At 43.5% G+C, this 19219-nt stretch overlaps 1 protein-coding gene across 1 annotated transcript in view; it reads left to right on the top strand.

Annotated features, from left to right (window-relative positions):
* Nucleotides 1-19219, top strand: part of LRRC47 (leucine rich repeat containing 47) — a 47595-nt gene that overhangs the window by 18775 nt on the left and 9601 nt on the right. Inside the window, exons 4-5 of the mRNA XM_068240487.1 lie at nt 10897-11012; nt 16239-16341. Of these exons, the coding sequence (XP_068096588.1) occupies nt 10897-11012; nt 16239-16341 (219 nt within the window). The remainder of the gene's footprint in view (nt 1-10896; nt 11013-16238; nt 16342-19219) is intronic.

Genomic DNA, 19219 nt, shown 5'->3' with positions numbered 1-19219 from the left:
GATCCCTGTCAAATGAGAAGATTGAATCAACTAGACTCTGTAGTAACAGCCAAGTATAACACACAGAGTTGTTTTACAGCAGAACCATCGGGCAATATATTACAAACATTACCCACAGAAAGACGTGTCTCTTTTACAGTGCAGCTCTACTGTCATTAAAAAATTATTTTTTTTTTACTGTCGGTGATGCACAAAACTTTTTGCAATGTAATGCTTTAAAATTGTTTGAATTGTAACCAGCTATATTTTCTCGACTTGCAGAATTATGATTACTTACAGACATAAACAGTTTGGTGTATGTAACTGTACTAAATGGTCGTTGCTTCTCCTACAGTTAATATTTTATTATTTTATTCATGTAGGGCAAACCAGGGGCGTTGCTAGCCCCAAAGATCAGTGGCACGTGCCACGGATCTATTCTGGGGTGTCAGGCAGCAGTACTCTCCTTCGGCCGCTTGGTCTGCAGACATCTTCTGTTCTGGCCTTCTCCCCCTAGTGTCTGAGAATGAATCACACTAGAGCTCCTAGCATCTGATTCTCACTGCCTATTTATGTGATGTGCTGCTTTTTTTTTTTGTACTAATGAAAAGGGGGGCTTCATCCAACATTTTGCTGGGCAAGCCTACTTGGACTGCTTTTAAGTTCATGTAAATGTTGCTACACCCATGACCACACCCACATGCTGGTGCATAGCCACACCCATTTTTTGGCTGGAGTGACCAAAAGTGCCTTGGATCTCTTAGGATTGTAGCAACGCCCCTGGGGAAAACTGGAAACTTCTACACGGAAACTGTGTGAAGCCCCACCCACTTAGAGCTTGCCGTCCTACACCTGTGAGACAGGTGAATTACACAAAGGAAAGGAGGAATCCGCAAATAATAACACAATTCACTAACTTTTGCAACACGCAGATTTCTTGTTGTATCGTAAAACAATAATGTTCTATTCATGATCTGTACTACACATACAGTTCATTATATCATGGTTTTTTTTCCGCTTCAGTGTCACTTTAAAGTGGTCCCAAACTAAAAATACAAGGTTTCAGAAATAAAATCTATTTTCTAAATTATAATAATAAATAGCAGCCTTTTTTCAGCTGCATGATGACAAATATAAAATATTTTACATTTATTGGAGAAACCCCTCCCTTCCTTTCATATTGCCGGGACAGAATCCGGCAAACTGGTGGAGTAGGTGGTGTCCAGCAATGGAGGAATTGCTAATGGCTGCCACCTGTATAACCCTAGTTATGCAAAGAGGAGGGTGAAAAGCATGCACTGAAATGCTCATAGGCTTGAAGGAGTGTTTCTTTATATTTTTATGTGTCAGAGTGCTGCAACTAAATATTTTGAATTAAAAAAATGTTTGGTTTGGGTCTGCTTTAAGCCAGATGGGGCAGGGTTCTGTTCCTCTCATGTCAAATTTTAGTGACCCTATGTGTTGTTTACACACTCCTTTTTAGTAAATTGCTGCATAATAAGCTTATTTTTGTAAAGGATTATAAGATTTACAAGTTCACTTTTTTTTTTTTTTCACAGAAGAAAAATTATTAGGCAGGCACTCCGTTGTCATTTATTGCCTATTCCATGCACATAGCAAACAGCTGCAAAGCATCAACATCAGAATCACTTCTATGCGTTTAAGCAAGCGTGACTAGATTGTCCATATAGCATGTAGCACAGAGTCAAGCCAAGTAAACATGCGAGGAGCAAGAGATGAGCAGTGCAGGCAATACTTGCGTTACTGTAGACGTGTGATGGCAGGCATGGGTATAGACAGAAGCGTGGGTGCGCTCAGGGATGCTCCAGGTCTGCTGCCCTTACAGCCGTTTCGCCCATACTTGCTTAGGGCCTCATCAGAGGGGCAAGATAGCACGCCTAGGGTCCTGGTAGTGTGGACCGAGCAGGTCCCTCCTGTTAGTCCGCGTAGCGCGCCTCGTTGGCTTCTAGTGTACAATGGACAGCGTCTTCCGCCTATTTAGGCGTAGCGCCGTCACTCAGACACTCCCTCACATCCGCCGACGTCATCCTGGCGTTCACCAAGCTTCAGTGGTAACCAAGTTACCACGCTGCGTGATTTCCACCTCGAATGTTAGCGCGCTGTGGCCATCTTGTGGCCAAAAGCCTAACTACACGAAATTCACCCTGCTTCTGTCACATAACCACTGAAGCCTGCTAAAAGGATGGAAAGGGACATATAAGTGTCGGAAAGAAAACCGAATGGTGCAAGGAATAACCATCAACTTTATCTACCCCTACACCGGCTATACAGTTCGATTCACTAATACTTAGTTTAAAGTCATATCACATCATGAGCATTGAGTTACATTTTTTATCAGGTATTAATCAAACTTATTTTTAGCAGAACATAGTTTCTTAAAGGACCATGAAGTTTACAAAAACAAAGGCGCCCCTTTTGTTTTACCCCCTGTTATTCACTATAAAGGACCAATGACTGCCCCAAGGTTGCATTATTATATGAACAAATCTCAAACCTTCTTTAATCAATTAGGATAATTATTTAGGGGAAAAAAAAGGGATAATATTGTTACCATGGAGAAGGACTAAAGTTATTAATAGGGAAGAATGACTGAGGGAGGGGAGGGGGGATTTTTTCACTTTAATAACTCCAATAACATCCCTGAAAACCAGACTCATAGGAAGCATGTCAAGTCATTGCGCTCATTAAGGCCTAATGGGCCAAGAGCTTCTGTTATACTAATTAACCAAGCTTCTTTTTGTAATAGGATAGTCTCTCTATTACCTCCCTTACTACTGGGTGAGACCTGCAACAAACCTATTCCTCGCATTTCCGAAGTTTTTTTTTTTTTTTTTTGTAAATTGCTGCATAATAAGCTCTTATTTTTTGTAAAGGATTATAAGATTTTGGGCATGCTGCATGCACTGCTTTTGTGATTTCAAATACTGCAATGTTAAAGGATACCCGAGGTGACATGTGACATGATGGGATAGACATGGGTATGTACAGTGTCTAGCACACAAATAATAATTCCTTTTTTGGTATGGCGCTTTTCTTCTGTCGTACTCAAATCGCTTGCGAGGCAGCCACTAGAGCGCACTCAGTAGGTAGTAGCAGTGTTAGGGAGTCTTGCCCAAAGAACTCCTTACTGAATAGGTGCTGACTTACTGAATAGGAAGAGCCAAGATTTGAACCTGGGACTCCGTCAGAGGCAGAGCCCTTAATAATTACACTATCCAGCCACTGCTGTGTTCCTTTTTTTCTGCCTGAAAGAGTTAAATATCAAGATTTGTAAGTGGCTGACTCAGGCCTGACTCAGACAGGAAGTAACTACAGTGTGACCTTCACTGATAAGAAATTCCAACTAAAAACACTTTCCTAGCAGAAAATGTCTTCTGAGAGCAGGAAAGAGCTAAAAAGGGTCAATAGTTTCTTAGATTTTAGCTCGGCATACTTCAATAAATTAAGAAAACAGAACAATTGTGCTTAGTGAAAGTATCATACTAAAACACTTCTCATATATGTGGTGCGCGCTTTAAACCATCTGATGTATGATAGTACCACATGAAATTCCCAAACTAAGCAGCGCTCCAGAACCAAATTAGCTAAAAGTCAAACAGAACCTGGTAAATGTCCACCATAAGCAACACAAAGTCCCTTCGCCTGTCGCCTGTTGGATTTCCTGGTTTCCACCGTTAAAACTCCGCTCAGGTTCAACACGTCATATATAAAACAGAAATAAGAGGAAAAGGACAAATAGTGTAAATCCGTATGACTGTTTTACTTTCACCACCACCTTTTCCCTTATAGTAATAACAGTGTTCTCCTTTAATATTAATTCACCTTCTGTGAGTACCTCGAGACGCCCCCACCGTGTCTGCACTCACCCAATAGGCCTCCTTAGTTCTCTGGAGGTAGGATTAATAGCATGTGGGGGATATATATGCAGACTCCAATATTCCAGCTCCAATCGATAACACTGTGACTAAAAAAGTTTGTGACTTTTTTTTTTTTTTCCAGCTCCAATCGATAACACTGTGACTATATAGTGTAAAACCATTTATTCACAAATCGTTTAAAAATCAGACCGCACTCACAATTGGTTGACTTGGGAATAGCGCATATAATATAATAGCGCTGTCAATAGCCGCCTTGAATCCCCACATCTCCGTTTGCCTGGTCTGCTACTTCCGCATCTGCCGACAGCGTCTAGCGTAGCTCCGCCCTACGCGTTTCGTCATAGGTATGACTCAGGGGCGGCTATTGACAGAGTGGTCACCCGGGGACCCAACAATCTAACAGAGAGCAGGGTAGGTGTTTTCTCTAATGTTCCCACTGATATATATACACAATACTGGGTAAGATGAGAGGGGCCCGGGGGACATGGAAGTATATAACTGGTGTGAACCTACAGCAGGTGGTGTTAAAGTCAACCAGAGACAAAGCACCCTCATGTATTTTTATATATATATATATATATATATATATATATATATATATATATATATATATATATATATATATATATATATATATATATATATATATATATATATATATATATATATATATATATAATATTAAAATACATGAGGGTGCTTTGTCTTACCCAGTATTGTGTCCTAGCCCAAACATTAAAATAGAACACACTTAAGGTGCTCATACATTCAGGCAGATTTGACCAAGAGACAGATTTCTATCTGATCAGAGTGAAATATGTCAGCTGCTCATACACTGCAGGCCAATTCCCAATACATTTCTGCATTAATCTCGGCCTCACGCTGCCGCTGCATACAGTAGTGGGTGGGGCGCATATGTGACATTACCCACGCACCACGTGCTACACACCGGCAGCATGTGAGTGCAAAAGGAGGAAACCAAAGATAGGTGGGCGCTGCGGAGGGCGATAGGTCAAGTATAAATGCACACATGTGGGGGGGGCACATTTACACTAGGGGGGACAGTGCCAGGGGTTCTGTCATGTTTGTCCCGATATTGCATGCAGTTACCGCTGTGCAGCGATCGAGCACATTGACCCAGGATTTACTAGCATGTCCATGTGACCAATTTCGACCAGAAATCGGTTGCATCGTCTTATCGGGTATGCTCTATGAGGCACCAATTTTCATTCTATTCAATAATAATTATTGAATCGGATGGTCAGTCGGCCAATTGGAGTGATGTATGGGCACCTTTACATTGCAGATGTTCTGTAAGCAGCAATGATTATACTGTGCTTTTTATCCTGAGCTCTGTTCAGTCACCTGCAGCCTCTCATACCTGACAACACTGGACACAATGTGCTGTAGAGAGGCCCAATCTTTAGGAGATGCAATTACAGCTCCTCTTATCTACTCTGACCTGGTGATATTAGTTTACTCCAACCCGTCAATCACGCGGTGTGCAGATGAAAAGAAACTCGCCTGTCTCCATACGGTTCCAGTGTCACCTTCTTCACCCTGATTGTATCTTGAACCTGATGTGGAGACAGCGGAAGAGCTGTTGTTGTTTCTACTATAGAAGCATTTTCATTAGCAGAATAAGGCTAATTAACCCAGCCAGGTGGAATAAGCAGAGAGCACAATTAAAAGCTGCACACCCTGGATGTGGTTTTCTCAGAACTGCTTAGTAGGGCTACAATAGCTCTGTTGTGTTACACATAAGCTTTCCTGTCACTCCTCACTGACCGTCTTATTAAAGGATAACTGTAGGTCTATTCAAATAAATAAATAGCTTATATTCTGCCATATTATTAACATGCCTGTTACTGGAAGATGAGGTAGCTTCCTGTCACCCATCCTTTAGGAGGGCAGCAAAGTAGAAATATATATTTATATAATTACTAGGTAATGCCCAGTAGTGTTGATCCAGGGATTTTATCTGATTGCCATCTGGAGTCGGGAAGGAATTTTTTCCTTTTTGGGACTAATTGGACCATGCCTTGTAAGGATTTTGTGCCTTCCTCTGGGTCAACAGGGGTATGTGAGGGAGGCTGGTGTTGTACTTGGTTTCTGGTTGAACTAGATGGACATATGTCTTTTTTTCAACCCAAATAACTATATAACTAAATCCACTTTTATTAAAGAAAAAAACAAACGGTTAAAATAAAATCTTCCTTTAAAGTACTCCTGAACTGACTTTAACTGTACTATAAAATCCATGGCAGGTTAGATTACCTGTTACTGAATGTGCTGCCGCTGCTTGTTGTAGTCAGGCCCCCATCCAGCCCAGACCCCATTCCTCTTATTCGGAGGGGATCTTCATTTGAAGAAACGTTCTCATGCAGCCCATGCGATTTGAGAACAGCAGTTCCAAATCCCTCCAGCACCGTGAAGCAAAGCTCTCTTTCGCTACGCAAGTGCAGTCCCGAACTCTACGCCTGCGCATTTCATTCATTACTCTGCACCACTCGGAGGAACTTCCTGGTGGCTGCAGAGTTTAGAGGACCAGGGCTGAGGGGGACCATGATTACAACTAGCAGTGGCAGTACACTCAGGCAGGCAATAGGCAATCTAGCGCACCATGAGCTTTATTGCACAATATTTAAGTCTGTACAGGAGTACTTTAACTGATGAAATGAGTCGGAGTCTGATAAATTTTGTACCAACTCCACAGCCCTGGTAAGTATTAGACTAAGGAGCAATTTATGGTACCTGGAGTAGGAATTGGAGTCGGTTTCATAAATTGAGGAGTCATAGTTAAGTCCCATCTACACGATACGATTCTATTTACGATCCGATTAAATCTGCCATGTCCGATCGGGATTCAATTCGATTTGCTATTGTTTTGCAATGGCGAATTGAATCGAATCGGATTTAATCGGATCATAAATAGAATAGTTATCGAATCGCACAAAGAATCGTATCGTGTAGATTGGGCTTTAGAGTTGGATGATTTTTGTACCGACTCCACAGTCCTGGTTGTGAGGGCCCGTTTCCACTAGCTAATGCTTTCTGCATCTAGCTTTTAGTAACCCAGACAGCTGTGTCTTCTGGTTGTCTTCCAGAAGACTGGATGTGGCTGTCACTCACTGCTAAGGGGAATCGGATGCGTGCTGCAGAAATCTGCAGCATGCAATCCATATTTCTCCCCACAGCACATCGTATTGCTCTGCAGTGGCTCAACCGCATTTAATGGAAACTACTCCGTTGATTGCATTGGTTGCAGGGCCATTGCGAGTATTGCAATTCAAAGTCGCGTCTAGTGGAAATGCGCCCTTAAGAAAGCCCAAGGTGGGGTTTTAAAATAAAAAAAAAACAAACAAACTAGGCTACCTGATCCGGGGTACTGGGCAGATCAGGTAGCCGCCATCCCCACCACTCCATTGGCCTGCACTGGCTTGGTTTCACTTTTGTCACCTCTCAGGTCACGACGCTGGAAGGAGAGACATTCTCTCCCAGCGTGCAGGAAGGCGGGGGTGCGGCAGGGGGCGTTGCCAGGGAAAGAGAGCTGCCCAATGGCAGCTCTAGAAAGCCTGCAGGAACGCCTTTAGTGGGCGTTTTGAGCAAGGAATCTCTCTCCTCCCATTACCCACCAAAATAGCAACAATTATTGTTGCTAATTTTGGGAGATGATAGTGGGGGGGGGGTGGGGGGGGGGGAGAGCAGCTTTCCGGGGAACACAGAGGCCTGTAATGAGGCAGAGAACATGCCTCTGTGACCCATCTGCCCCCCTGCCGCACGCCTGGGGTTTACTTTACTTTCAGGATTTACCTTGTGTAAAGCTCAAAAATGTTATTTTAGACGCACTGGCCCTTATTCAATTATTTTTCTCCTGCGTTTTCTCCTTGGTGACATTTTCACACCCTATCAATAAATTCCCACCTTTTAAGCCACCAACAAGCAAGAAAATACTCAGAATAATTTTGACAGTACTTTTTCACCTACTTTCTGGTACTACAATTGCAGAGTGCTTGGTTTTATGTCATCCATGTTCACAATACAGGGGGGCTGAACATGGTATAAAATGAGGTCCATTAAACTATGGTAGTAGTTTCTTCTTCTGTTCAGGTTGTTATTTATATTGTAGCTCCCATGTATGTGAGGTGATAAATGATTGTGAAATTTCATGTGCATTGATAAAATAAAAAATATTTTGTATGAGGTATGCATATAGAAACAAAAATATTTCTGAGAACATGGAAATAAATATGAACTATGGCATTCCAGTATAGTCAAGGGGTTTTCCTTTTCATTGTATTGGAAAGTGATGTTGACTCCTCCACACGGGTTAGTCATCATATTTGAGTTATGGTTTGGCCACCTGCGTCAGTGTTAAGCACACAAGTCATGCAGAACCTGAAGTGACTTGTCTTTGTGTATCATTAATGATTTCAGCCTATTGCTCCATTGTTGGGCCCTAATCCACAGAGCAGGGAGATAATATTTAACAAATGTAGTAAAAGCACGGCACACAGTGGTCTGGCTTATCACCTGTCACCATATATACACGTACGCTGGTTTTTGACAGGAAGTGGATAGTACGGACAAAGTGTTTCCTCTAAAGAAACATGGAAACTCTGGAATGTAAAAACTGAGCTGTATATATATTTTTTTCAAATATACATTATAAAGAATAAACCATAGAGGTAATGTTACAAAACCTCTGCTATGATAAGAGGGTTGGGAAATTTAGTTGAGAAAATAGAAAACCTGAAGTGAGACGTATAAGAGGCTAACATATTTATTTCCTTTTAAACTGCAAATTCTGGCTGTCCTGCTGATCCTCTGCTGCTAATACTTATAGACATAGATCCTGAACAAGCATGCAGAGCAGATGCTTGACTGGATTTGCCATATGTTTGTTTCAGGTGTGTGATTCAGACACCACTGATGCATGAAAGATCAACTGGCTAGCCAGGCAACTGGTATTGTTTAAAGGGTACCTGAGATTAATGGATACAAGAAATGTATACATACCTGGGGCTTCCTCCAGGTTCAGGTTGATTTGTCCCTCACTGTCCTCTTCGGCCTCCTGGATCCTCCGCTACGGCTCCCGGTATTTCGGCCACTCGGCGAGGGTGCAGTCCGGCCGCACGCTCCCGCGGCTAGGAGCTTACTGCGACTGCACAGTAGTACTGTACAGGCCGCTCCCGGGGATGGGGCGTGTGTGTGCGCGCACTATGCCCTGACTGGCTGAATTACTGGGAGGCAGAGGAGGACGGCAAGGGACCGTTCACCCTGAAGGGGGCTGGAGGAAGCCCCAGGTATGTATCAATTTTCTTGTATCCATTTATCTCCGGTTCACTTTAAAAGGAAATAAATATGGCATCTTCCATATCCCTCTGGCTTTAGTAAATTAAACACAGCCCCATGTAGTACACTATAATAGGATCTGCATTGGTATAGTGCATTGTCCCCACGTCATGACCAGCTTTGAGGTCAGATTACACACACTTCCCTTTAAATATTCGTTTGTACAGCACAACGGGACCAAACTTTTTTGGTATTGGTATCGAGAGGCACCTCAGACCTATCTGCCCTAAACTCCTATTATTCTGTTAAATCTCCCATCCCGTCACTGAACAAAAACTGGGGTGTGTCGGAGACTAAAGGGAAGTACACATTTGTGTTTTGTTGCCTAAAACTTTACAGATCATTTGTTTTCTCGCTGAGCAGTGTGCACTGCTTTGTAGGGAAAAGGCAGCTGAGGAGGGAGGATGTGAGAGTGGCAAAACTGCACATGTCAACAATCGAATTTCAGCTTTGTGAGCCTGAATCCCAAGGCCCTGTTGCATCTAGTCAGATCTTGATGCAGTTCCTTACAGAAGTAAGATATTAGCAGCAGGGCAGTGGAGTGGGTACAAAAATCAGATTCCTCATTTTATGAAACCGCTCACTCCTTCGACTTAGACTCCTTAGTCTAATACTTACCAGGGCTGTAGAGTTGGTACAAAAATCATCCCACTTCCAACTCCCCAGCTTACGAAATCACCGACTCCAGGAACCCAAAAATTACTTTGGCGCCACAGCCCTGATTAGCAGTTAAAAGGCACCAATAGGAAGTGCCCAGGGCCTTGTGAATGCTCAGATGTGTGAGTTGAAATTGGTTATTTTATTACACTCTGTGGCTACAGTTAGGGTTCATCAACAGCTAAAATTATGTTCTTTAAGTGTTAAACCCTGACTAGACATTAGTAAATCTAAGAAGCCCATACACTGTGATATTCCCTAACAGATTCAATCACTGTGAATGAATCTGCTGAGGATTGATTGCCCCCCCCCCCCCCGGCTCCCCAGATAGACAGTACTGCTCCCCAGATCCCCTGCAAAGTATTACAGCAGCAGGAAACTCGCTCGCACTCTCCACACTGACCTGCGCGCTTCCTCCTGTGTGCTGCTGTATTCTATGACCTAGTGTATGCATGTACATGCTGCCGACACCGGGAGATGAGGGAAGGGAAGCACACAAGAGGGTACGCACTGGCTAGAGAGGTAAGTGAGCTTCTATGCATTAATACTCTGCAGGGAAGCAGTATTAGCAGGGGGGCACCTTGGTATTGATTTTAATTGATTTCATGCTAAAATCTATTAAAAATAGATGTGCGGTGTGTGGCAGTAGTAGATCCTTTTTGATTGGATGTTCATCGGAGAAGGCTCTAACTTTTGGGTGCGTCAGGAGAAAGTCTGCCAGTGAATGGCACATGTTGAGAATTTTCCTGTAGCAACTCAGCTACTTTGCTAGGGTAACATCTTCAATTTTCTTTCTCATGCCTTTAAAATGGATCCTCAGTATTAATTTTACCTGTGCAGAAGATGGACTGCTTTACATTGGTCATTTCAGAGAGAAGATATACGACACCTAGTCGCCTCCAGTTATGCTTCTGGCAGGAAATCCATTGTATGTAGAAAAACAAGACTTCTTGCAGGATCACCAATGATCACATTTATTGACTTGGAAAGTGTTATTGGCTTGCAGATTGTACCACTGAATCGCAAAGAAATAAACGCCAAGGAACTGGTGCGACAGCTGCAGTTTGAGGCTGAGGAACAGAGGAAGCAGAAGAAACGACAAAATGTCTCCGGACTGCACAAGTAAGTATTCAGTCTTGTGATGCTTGTGGTGGTGAGAGGAAGGTGGATGCTGCAGTTGGTGACTTCCTTTAAAGTAAAAAAAAAAAGTGCTGCTTGCCTGACTATTGTGCTGATCCTCTACCTCTAGTACTTTTTGATGCACTTACTCAGACCCAGTATGCACCCTGGCCGCATGCTTGTTCCAGGTGTGTAATTCCAGTGCTACTGATGCCAACAGATTAGCAGGATAGCCATGTGCTTGGCTTCTTCAGTTACCACCTTCCTTCTAAAAAGTTATTTAAAGGGAACTGCACCTGAAATTTTTTTTTTTTTAAATGAACCTCCCCATAAGGGTGTCTCACAATGGTGTATACCATTGGAGTGGGTTGGAGTGAGTGTCGCTAGTTAATTATGGGGTGCTGCTCCTCTGTTCTCCCGTCCATATGGGCTCCACTATATTTTCCATGGACTGACCAAATCTGGTGCATTTTGTAGTTCTTGGCAAAGACTTGAGCAGGCACCTGCCATAATGCACGTCGGGAGATGTCCGTGCGTGGTAGAACATCTCTGTACTCCCATCCACAGGCTATATCTGCAGGCATGCATTGCAACGAGTGCACGCTCGAGACTTTCCCGAGAACTACAAAATTAGGCATATACGGTCATTCCGTGGTGAAGATGGCAGAACCCATATGGATAGGCCAGAGGAGAAGCATGTGGTTGGTAAGTAGTGATGCTTACCCCAACCCTGCCCCCCCCAACAGCGCACTCTGACACTGTAAATCACCAGTGATCCTGAAATGTAATTTCTTGCTTCCACATACAGTGTATTCTTAGTAAACTAGTGACAAACGTATCCTTAGCAGGTATCTCTGGTTCAGATCTGTATGGCTTGCCAGGCAGGTGGGTATGGCTTGCCAGGCAGGGTCTGTATGGCTGCCAGGCAGGTGGGTAGAAGCGGCACTGAACAGCTAACAAGAGCGCTTGTTCACAGCAAAAACACTGACTGCACAGAATTAGAGCTTATTTCCTAGTTTATTGTGCAGACTTGCCTTGCTTTTAAACACACATCTTCTGCCGTCCATGTTACATGGTGATTACCTAGTGCTGTGCAGATATCAGTGCACACATAAGCAGTCTGCTGTGACCTGGAGCTACCCTCTCCAATATTGGAGTCAATTCATAAAAGGCTGTGCGGTAAAAAAAATCTGGTCAGGGAAATACCGCATTCGGTATTTTAGACTTGTGTGCTAATTCATAAAAAATTTCATAGCTGTGATAGAAGTGTGGTGATTTACTGAACTAAACTGGCAGTAACATGAGAAGAGTAGCTGTCTGAGTTGTTACATTCAGTTGTTAGTTGTTCTGCAGAGACAGCATTACAATAAAAGGGGCATCGCCAATTTCCCTTTAGATGTACATGTTTTGTTATACTGCCTCTGCTTGCCATGAATCTGCTCTTTTTATATTTCTTAACAATCTATTTGCCACAGCGTAGAAGAACTTCAAGAAACTTTACACATGGCAGGCTTTGTGATGTGAAATACACATCTTAAAAACAGGAAACCAAGAGGTTAAACACACAGCCTAAGGCAGTGATCTGCAAACTTGGTACTCTAGCTGTTAAGGAACTAGAAGTCCACAATGCATTGCAAGAATATGACAGCCACAGTTATAATTCATAAAGGCAAATGCATTGTGCTGACCCTCCCCCAATCACCTCCCTACTTAAGACTGCAGAGTCCCTGGGGAGCAACAGTTATAATGGGGAGGAACAACTTTGGGGCCCCTACAGGCCCTGGGGCAATTGCCCATTTTTTTCCTATGGTAGCTCCGGCCCTGTGTGTGACTTGTAGTCCCTTAACAACTGGAGAGCCAAGTTTGCAGATCACTGGCCTAAGCTATTCAGGGGAAACCTTGTTTGTTCCGGTCTCTCTTCTGCCTGGGGGGAGATCTCGCTGCTTCTGCTTGTGAGTCTCCACTAACACACAGTCCCGCATAGACTTGGCTCTTATCGCTCTCCTATCACCTCTTCAAAGCAGGCGGTATTCTTCTGTGTCATTACCACCTGCTGAAAAACATTTGTTGAGGAGATAAAATCTATCAATTGTCATCTTCCGTTGTATTTATAAAGCCCTAACATATTATGCAGCGCTGGAAAGAAAGTTATGGCATTTCTCCCTAGTGAAGACAGCAATGCCAACCAGATGGGCAGTGACTTTCCCTATGCTACTACAATCCAAGACAGAGTTGGGCCAATCTTTATGTGCTTGTTGCTGAGGCATCTGAAGTAGGTTATGTTGTGGGAGAGATTAGCATCGTCATATATTGTCATTCTGAGATGCCTAATAAGATATGAAAATCCACCACAGCCGTGAAGTCTCCATTTGCCTGGTGCATGCCAGCAGCCTTACTGGCCTGGAGTGTTTACTATGGACAGAAACCAGTGCTTACAGGAAGACTCAGCTGTGTGTGGCAATGTGTGAGCAGGGCAGGGCACACTTGACAAGTTATTTTTAATGTCTGTTTATCTGACCTCCTTGTAGCTGTGATTATGAAGTGGCACATTAGCAGACATCGAGACGGAGATCGCTGCCAGGTGTTTGCTGTGCGCTTGTTACATAATCCCCTCAGCTTGTGATAGAGGCGTATCCATTGTTGCATTCCATGCACAGAACAACACGCAGTTCCAGCCGCTAGCTCAGTGAGGAGAGGTACGCAGGTATTGTGTGCCAGGCTTTTCTCACGCCCGCGTGTCACGTGCTGAAGCCTGTATAGCATTGCAAATCCATGTGCTCAGGGCTGAAAAACAGATCCTATACCTGACACCACTTCATTATCCCACCAGCATATATTATTACAAAACAATCTCTGATGCTTTACTTAGGCTCAGCAAAATAAACCTAAACTAATGGCATGTATCAATAAATTTTTTATTTTTTTTAAACTACCGGTAGCTTGTTTGAATCCCCAGATTATTATGGAGTGGAAAATTTGGAAAGGGTAATCTTGACAAAAGTGATAAAGAAAATTCAACCTTGTTGGGATTCATTTGGTCCATATTCAAGCTGCAAAAAATGTATACAGCATTTGCAAAATCCGGCATCAACTCTTGCATCACATTGACTATCAGTTCTGTGAGATTATATCAGCCAGGCGCAGGTGAGGCCATTGTTCTCCTCTTTACCCCTCCCACTTCATCATGACCTGTAGTTTTGCCCCTCTGCCCTCTTCCATAGCAACAGAACTCTGTCCTGAATCCCAAGGGATTGAGTCCTGATCCTTGTGGGTGACCGCAATTATGTGCGTGTACCCACCTTTTGTTTGAAAAAAATGCTACTTGTCTGGCTGTTGTGCAATTCCTTTGACCATTCCACCATTTGAATCTCTGGCCCTGAACAAGAATCCACATCAGATCTTCTAACTCCACTGGTTACATGCTTGTTCAAAATAGAGTTGGTGGCCTAGATGTAAGTTTAGGCAATACTGAAGTTTACATTGCTTAAATGTTTTTTTTTTTCATGTACTGTATTTTTTGGACCAAAAGACTCTTCTAACCATAAGATGCAGCTAGGGCAAAAACCAAGTGAAAAAAATACACTGAACCTGGTGCGTCCATGGTGCAGGGGTGTCTTTGTGGATGTTCTCCCCTCAATTATGATGTCCCCCTTGCACCTCAGTGTCCCCCATGTGTCATCCTGTGTCCACCTCTGTCCTCTTTGTGTCCTTCTTTGTCCTGTGTCCTCCTTCATCCCCCCCCCCCTGTGTCCCTGTGTCACCCTCTGCCCTCCTTTGTGTTCTCATTTTTCCCCTGTGTTTTCCTTAGTCCCCCCTTTGTATCCTTCGTCTCCTGTGTCCTCCCCCATCCTCTTTTTTTGTGTCCTCGTTTATCCTCTGTGTGCTCCTCTGCCGCCCTTGTTTGTCCCCTGTGTCCTCTGTCCCCCCTTTTGGTCCTCCTTCATCCCCCTTTGTGTCTTCCATTGTCCCCTGTGTCCTACTCTGCCCCCTTTGTGTTACCCTATTTCTTTGTTTTTCCCGTGTCCTCCTTTGACCCCCTTAGTGTCCTTTGTCTTTCTTTGTCCCGCTTTTTGGCCTTTGTGTCCTCCTTCGTCCTGCTTTGTTTCTCCCTGTGTCCCTGTTTGCCCCGTGTCCTCAGCCGCTCCTCCCATGGCTGAGGTAAAAGCAGTGTGAGCCAATCCCGTCTTTCACCTAATCCAAGGGGCCCAGTGGTGATCAGTTACTTCTCCTCTCCCTCACTCTTCCCCCTAGTGCCAGTCACGTGTAATGACATGATCAGGAAAAGCCGGCACTAGAGGGAACAGTGAGGGAGAGGAGAAGCAGCTGATCGCCGCGGGCTCCCTCAGATCGCATGAGAGATGCGATCGGCTCTCACTGTGTTTCAACTCGCACGGGGAGTGAAGAGGAGACTGGGAGAAAAGACGACACAGACAATACACTATTCATATCGACGGGTGTTTGTAAGCTGGTGATTCCCTGTATTCTGAAACACACACACACACACACACACACACACACACACACACACACACACACACACACACACACACACCCCTACACCTACGCCAACACAAACACACACCTACACACACACACACACACACACACACACACACATACACCTACACACACACCCACATACACCTACACACACACCCACATACACCTACACACACACACACCCACATACACCTATACACACACACACACACACAAACAAACACACACCTACACACGCACACCTACACACGCACACCTACAAACACACACACACCTACACACGCACACCTACAAACACACACACACACCTACACACACACACACACCTACACACACACACACCTACACACACACCTACACACACACCTACACACACACCTACACACACACCTACACACACACACCTACACACACACCTACACACACACCTACACACACACCTACACACACACACCTACACACACACCTACACACACACCTACACACACACCACACACACACCTACACACACACACCTACACACACACCTACACACACACCTACACACACACCTACACACACACCTACACACACACACCTACACACACCTACACACACACACACCTACACACCTACACACACGCACACCTACACACATGCACACCTACACACACCTACCTACACACACCTACCTACACATATACACACCTACACCTACACACCTTGACTACTTTACATTTCATCTTATAGATACCTTCGGTTGTTGGATGGCAAAGAAAACTACCCATGCTTGGTTGATGCAGAAAATGAGGTTATATCCTTCCCACCAATCACCAATAGTGACAAGACAAAGGTATGTTATTAAGCAAATACACACTTAAAATGATTAATCAATTTACCACCTATTCAGTAGACTGAATAACTGTACACATGCATGTATGAAGATATGCTAACCACTACATTTTGTGTTGAGTCAGATAAGAAGCTGACATTGTTTAGAGCAAAACTATACCCAAAAATTCAGTTGTTAAATTCTGAAAGCCCCATGTTATGTAGTGCAAATTGTGAGCATTTCATTGTCTAATATATAATCTTTCATAGCTGAGCATGCCATTCACTTCTCATCTATCTATATTATGCAGGGACCCTGCATTGTGATTTCCTGATCCTAAAGTGGGGTCTGGAAATTCTTCCTCCTATGAACCACAATTCTGCTCATTTGTTTCCAGTGGCATACCTGGGGTGGGGGCCCTGGGTGCCCCCATGATGGGGGCTAACACCCGGTCAGAAGTGATTCATCTATCCCTGGCGCAGAATCGGAGGGTGCTGTTACCAGCAGTGAAAACTAGGGGGCAGCAGCGCTGTACACTGGGTACAGCAGACAATCTCTCTCACAGTCTCCCTTCTGCTGTTTGGGTTCCATTGGCAGCTCTTCCCCGATACAAGCTGCACCTAAAGTGACTACCTGCATAAATGTGCAGATCTCGAAATTAGAGCTAAATTACACACTTTGCATTCAAAACCGAGACAGTAAAGAAGGGTGTTTTCTTCAAGAAACAGTATGTGCACAGAATGTTTTTTACTGGACTCTTCCGCAACGTTGACATACCCTTACGGAAGAGACCTAACTCTAGTCTATCAACTAAAAACATAATTTTACCTAGTGCAGCTAGTCATTTTTTTCTTTCCTTTGTTCCAAACTGTATGCTGTATTGTATCTGCTTTGAATGCAAAGTGTGTAATTTAGTTCATATTTTGAGATCTGCACATTTTATGCAGGTAGTCAATTCAGGTGCAGCTTGTAACGGGGAGACGCTGCCAGTGGAGCCTATACAAATCATAAGTATTTTTGTGGCTAGCTGCATCCATGTGTTTCAGTTTGCATTCAAATTTTTTTGAATAGGGATTAGTACATAATTTGCATATGATTTGCGTTCAAGGTATGTCATTTAGCTCCTAGGGGGGATCTGCATGCCTGTGTTGGTTTTCATCTCATTTGCAGCCCAGAAGCGCTGTTAATGGTGTGCTGTCCCTTCTGCTGTTGGTCGCTGACACAGGCGGGGCTCTCTTGCTGTTGCTTCCCGTCCCTCATTAATATTCACAGATCTCTGTGGGACCCGCCTCCTCTCCATCTGCTGTTTTCTATGCTGCATGTAAGTTGCTGTAAAGAATGCATGCTGTGCTGTTGCAGCAACTTGGAGGGGAATAGTGTTAACGCTACCAAATAGTTTGGCTGTCCCATCTTTCGGCTTTACTATGTGCCAAAATTTGGCTGCAGCCAATTTGTATGTACAAAGATGCAAAAATTTGCTAGTTTCACTTAGTGTGCCAGAAGCAGCAGATATATGCATTTCTTCAGGATTGTCACGGCAACATGCAAAACAAAAACATTCCTGCAAGCTTGCAAAATCTGGATAAGTGGTTTAAGGCCCACTGGATGAGTGATTCAAGGCCCCTTTTACACTTGCATTGAAAGCCTGCAATGCGTTACTCTCTTTTACCGCAGGGTTACGCAGTGGCAATGTATGGCAATGGGGCCTTGCACACTTACTGCATTGCGTTGTGCCGGAAGTGCCCGATCCACCACAAAGTCAATAGCTTGTTACGGTCTGACTTCTGCGGCGGAAGTAATGTAAATAGAATGGGCGACACATACATTTTACAAATGTTGGAGGCAGCTGTGGTGTGGCGCATGTGCGGAATGACAGGAATATGACAGGAAAGCCCAGGAATTCCAGTGACGTACTTCCTGTCCAGCAGGGAGTACGTCACTGGGCAAGAAGGGTGTGGGGGAAGGGGAGCAGAGCTATGCAAATGACAGTCTGCCACAGGGTGATATGTAAGTGGTTTTGTGCGTTGTGGTGCGATGAGGAATCGAACTGCAAATACACACAAGTGTAAAAGTGTCCACAAACTGATATTACTGAACGGATGATTCCCTAGTACTGTGCAGACACTTAGTTGCAGTGTTTGTTATATCTGTGTAGGAGCTTTTCTGAGCAGGTGATGTTCCACTAATCACTTTTAAATGCACCGAATGAGGAGCCTTCCTCCAGCAACCTTCCCTAGCTCAGATTTCCAGAACTGTAGACTGTTTAGTCTCACACATGACTAAACAGAATTCTGATGCAGTTGGTGACATTTCTCATAAAGCTTTGGGTGGAGGCACCCAAAAATAGGTAATGACAAAAAAAAAATTTCTGACGTCCATGCTTGCGACCATATTTTAAAGGCACTTGTATTGACCTGAAGAAGCGGGATGAGACCCATGAAACGCAATGTCCTTTTAATTGTGCTGAATAAATAATTTTAACTTTTACATTAACCCTGTGGTTTGGGTTCTTCCATCTGGAGTGGTAAAGAAAAGACCCCCTCCCTCCACCTTATTATTATTATTTTTGTTTCATTACATTACCTATTTTTGGGCGCCTCCACCCCCAGTACTATACATTACATCTCCTTTGGACGTGTTCACCTTCCGGGTGTGGTGTTATCTACAACAAAGAAGGACCAACCAGGAGTGCAACCATCCAGTTCCAGCAGAGAGAAAAAAAAAAAAATATATATATATATATATATATATATATATATATATATATATATATATATATATATATATATATATATATATATATATATATATATATATATATATATATATATATTATATACAGTGGAGGAAATAATTATTTGACCCCTCACTGATTTTGTCATTTTTCCAATGACAAAGA

The sequence above is a fragment of the Hyperolius riggenbachi genome, chromosome 6, assembly GCF_040937935.1.
Source record: "Hyperolius riggenbachi isolate aHypRig1 chromosome 6, aHypRig1.pri, whole genome shotgun sequence".
In the NCBI taxonomy this organism is placed as follows: Eukaryota; Metazoa; Chordata; class Amphibia; order Anura; family Hyperoliidae; genus Hyperolius; species Hyperolius riggenbachi.
Note: the sequence above shows the minus strand (reverse complement) of the source record. Positions and strands in the feature narration are given on the sequence as shown.